General features: G+C 61.6%; 1 protein-coding gene across 1 annotated transcript; it reads right to left on the reverse strand.

Moving 5' to 3' along the window:
* Window positions 1–18: 18 nt before the first annotated feature.
* Window positions 19–3,447, reverse strand: MYL6B (myosin, light chain 6B, alkali, smooth muscle and non-muscle). Its single transcript, XM_012732562.1, has 5 exons — window positions 3,366–3,447; window positions 2,126–2,347; window positions 1,436–1,463; window positions 1,090–1,233; window positions 19–891 (listed from the first exon to the last, which is right to left on the reverse strand). The coding sequence occupies exons 2-5, from the start codon at window positions 2,300–2,302 to the stop codon at window positions 662–664; spliced, it is 579 nt and encodes a 192-aa protein (XP_012588016.1). The 5' UTR covers window positions 2,303–2,347; window positions 3,366–3,447; the 3' UTR covers window positions 19–661.
* Between the last annotated feature and the right edge of the window lie 203 nt (window positions 3,448–3,650).

Here is a 3,650-nt window from a genome sequence, read left to right on the forward strand (position 1 = left end):
CCGCGGCGCCTAGCGGGCCTCCTGCAGCGTGCTGCAGCTCCACCCTCACAGCCGGGAAGTCTGCCGGGCGCGGCCCCGCAGGCCCGCGGGATGAGTCACTGCAGCGCACCGAGCGCCCGACCTGAGCCAGCAGCCCCGGCTCAGTCGCCACTTAGCTCAGTTCCTGGGATGCGGCGTCGCCCCTCGTGTGAATCTGGCCCCAGGAGGCAGGATGGCCCTGGGGGCCCACAGGACTGACCGTTGCTCACCCCGTGGTGTGCGACTGTCCATTCACCTCTGTGTGTCGCCACGTCATAGCTGACCATGTCCAGCTGCCAGTGCCACCCCCCCCAACCTGATGGACACTGAAGGTGCAGCAAGCCCTGACTCCTGCAGACGGCCCAGCCTGGGGACGCGAATCCGCCGAGGCAGCGCTGCGCATCACACCTGCTGACCCTGAGTCCTGGGGTTCCCGGTTCCCTTGTGCCCGGTGACACAGAAGCAGACCCCCACCTCACCCCTGTCCTCTGCCCTTTGGGAGGCATCCGCAGGCCTCTTCACCATAGACCCGTTGTAGGCCGTGGGGGGGAAGCCCGAGTCTGCCCCCAGGCTGTGGCTCTCCCTTGCCAAGCCTACCGGACCCCACAGGGCCCTAGCGGACACAGGCCCTCCCTCGCTCTGCTTATGTGGCCAACATCTTGTCCCTGCGCTTCCCACGAGTCCTGGTCCCGTCCTCACCCAGAGTGGTGAGGACATGTCTGAGCTCCGCCCCCATGATTTTGCCGTTCCCTTCTTTGTCAAACACCCGCAGTCCCTCCAAGTAGTCTTCGTAGGTGCCTTGGTCCCGGTTCTTAGCCACCGCCTGGAGCATGGGCAGGAAAGTCTCAAAGTCCACGCGCCGGGACTGCAGCTCTGGAGGTTTGAGACGCAAGGGCGCGGTCAGTGGGTCAGCTGGCGTCATCTGGAGCGCAGCCCCACCCGCCACGCAGGCTTCACGCGGCTCTACATGCAGGATATCGGTCACGCCCACCCCAGTGTCCCCTGTCACCTTAGCATTCTTCAGTTCCACCTCCAAAATGAAAACCCACGTTTTTCTAGGCCTCTCCTTACCATCACTCTTGGGGTTCCCCAGGACCTTGTGCACCTCGGCGTTGGTGGGGTTCTGGCCCAGGGCCCTCATCAAGTCCCCGCACTGGCTATACAGGATCTTGCCGTCTCCTACTCGGTCAAACAGCTCAAAAGCCTCCTTGAACTCTGAAGTATGAAGGAGGGTCACCATTGACCAGGGGTTCCCACCACCCCCAGGTGGAAAGACTTGGAAACTGTGCCCGAGGTGAGCATAACAGGACCAGCGTGGGAGGTTTCAAGGTCAGGACCAAAGTTAGGCCAACAGAAAGAAGGTCTGACCAGGACTTTGGGCCTTGATCGTGGGCTTAGGGGACCAGCTTCCCCTCACCTTCCAGCTGGTCCTTGTTAAACTCGATCTGTGGAAGACAAGAGCAGGTGAGGACGGGTGTCAGGGCTCATTCAAATCTCACAGTTGGCAGCCACATCTGGGGCGGGGCCCGAAGGGGCCAGAGTGGGACTCCAGCCCCTTAATCCTATTCCCAGCTCGCTAGCTTGGGACCTTGGGAAGATCCCAGAGGAGGAATTATAGGGGGAGGTTTCCTGGGAACAGGGTTAATCCTGTGCCACCTGTTCCCCTCCCTCCGCTGCCCTGGGCCCTGCATCTCTCACATAACTGGGGGCTGAACAAAGGCTAAATTTACCCCTGGCCCCCAGCTGTGATTGTCTAACAAGTCTGTCCTCTTCAGCCTTCCCCCTGGACTTCAGACCATGGCCTTTAGAGCAGAATGCTCAGGCAACAGCTCCTTCCCTTCACCCTGAAACTGTCCCCAGAACCCAGATGTCCCTGCCTCACCCTCGCTGTCTCTAGCGGGGGTCAGTGAGAATGTGCGCGTGTGCGCACGCACCTGTGTGTTACAGGCTAGAGAAAGCAACGGAGTGACAAGTCACTGAGCCCCTGTGCTCCCAAACAGAGGTGCTAAGGGAGCCTCTGATACTGCCCCAGGCTCCCCACTTCCCAGATACCCTCACCCTAGACTGCACCCTCCCCAAAGCCTACCCTCACTTTCTGGGGACTCACCGCCACTTTGGAGAGCTCGATGGGGGGCTCTTGGGTTTTCCCAGAAGTCAGAGGGATGGCTGGCACTGGCTCAACCTTGCCCCTGGCCAGAGGGGTCCCTGCTGCTGGCTTGGCAGCAGGTTTGGAGACGGAGGGCCCCACTGGTTTCTTCACAGGTACATCCTTCTTGGGAGGCATGATGTCCAGTGCGCAAAGGACAGTGTGCCGATGGGGCACCCATCTCTGTTTAAATAGTCAGGGAGCCTGGGATGTCAAGGGGCGGGGGCAGGGGCAGAGAGCCAGCTGGCGGTGGGGCGGCTGTGACCGCGGAGACTACAGCCTACGCTCACTCCCTGGCCGCCTATGGCTTAGTATTCCTGACCCAAGGTCTTTCCTGTCCACCCAGTCTGAACTAGAACTAGCAGCACAATGGCCCTTTGGGGGCAGGGGGAGGAAGCCAGAGACTGCTCAGAGTGGAGGAGTAAACTCCCCGTGAGGATGAGGATGCTTGCGAGTGACAGTGAGATAGAGGCAGGCAGAGAAGGGGTCGGCCTCAGCCCTGATTCAGAGCAGTCCTTGGTTCTGGCAGAGCAGAAGTTTTAGATTCATGACAGCTCAGGCAGGGAGGGGCCTTGTGAGCTGTGGTCAAGTGGGGTCCGGGGGCTGTGAAAGGTGAAAGTAAGCACCCATCAGCTCGCTGGCCATGCCTGAGGGGCAGGGGTACTCCAGCCTGGTAACCCCCAACACGTGCCTCCCACGCCCTCCAGCCCAGCGCCAGAGCTGTGCACCATACAGAAAGAAAGGACCCGCTGCCCACCGCCACAGTGCCTGATGTAGCTTTGGGGGTGGGGCAAGGGCGCGCTCACACCCCACCACCCACACTTCCAGGGAAGAAAACCTGCCCACAGACGGTGGTCAAGGAAGCAAAGGGTGCCTGTCTGCTGGAGGGTCTCACGATGTCACGGGGGAGGTCACACCGACAGGCAAAGGGTCTAAAATCTGAAATCTCTAATCCAAAAGGATGCGGGGCCCTGCGGCTCCAGGGCACGCACCCCCAGCCCGGTGCATATTAAACCCTGACAGCGCTGACATTGGGTCCCCACAGGCAAAAGAAGCGTCTGAATGTCATTATTGCGCATTGCCCCGTTTTAGGAAAATCAGACTCATCCCTCCTGCCCGGCCCGGAGTGTTTGTTCCTCTCACATCACACACACACCCCCGACACACACACCACACAACCCAGACCACCCTTAAAACTCACCCTGCAGATCCTGGTGAGGGCGGAGGGGGGTGGGGGGCGGTGCCCGGCGGCCGCGGGCCCTCACGGGTTAACTCGGCAGCCGCAGAGCTTGCCGGGAGTCGTAGTCCTCGCGCGCGCGCGGGGTCTCACGGGAAGCGGCTGGGGGCGGGCGGCGGCTAGTGACGCAACTCCGCGAGCTTCGGCGTTTTCCCCGACCTAGAGCGCGGCGCGCCTTCGTGACCGTCACCCAGACCCGACGCCGCGGCTGAGAGTCCTGGCGAGGCCGAGCCTGCCGCCGGCGCCCGG

The sequence above is a fragment of the Condylura cristata genome, unplaced genomic scaffold (genome assembly GCF_000260355.1).
Source record: "Condylura cristata isolate star-nosed mole 26May11 unplaced genomic scaffold, ConCri1.0 scaffold00034, whole genome shotgun sequence".
NCBI classification, from domain to species: Eukaryota; Metazoa; Chordata; class Mammalia; order Eulipotyphla; family Talpidae; genus Condylura; species Condylura cristata.

Excerpts from the sequence above, each read along its gene's own strand:
- MYL6B (XM_012732562.1), bottom strand. The coding sequence starts at position 2,302 with ATGCCTCCCAAGAAGGATGTACCTGTGAAGAAACCAGTGGGGCCCTCC. Across the intron at positions 1,234-1,435 it reads TAACAAGGACCAGCTGGAAG|AGTTCAAGGAGGCTTTTGAG; the intron begins GTGAGGGGAAGC and ends TTCATACTTCAG. Across the intron at positions 892-1,089 it reads GGGGAACCCCAAGAGTGATG|AGCTGCAGTCCCGGCGCGTG; the intron begins GTAAGGAGAGGC and ends TCAAACCTCCAG.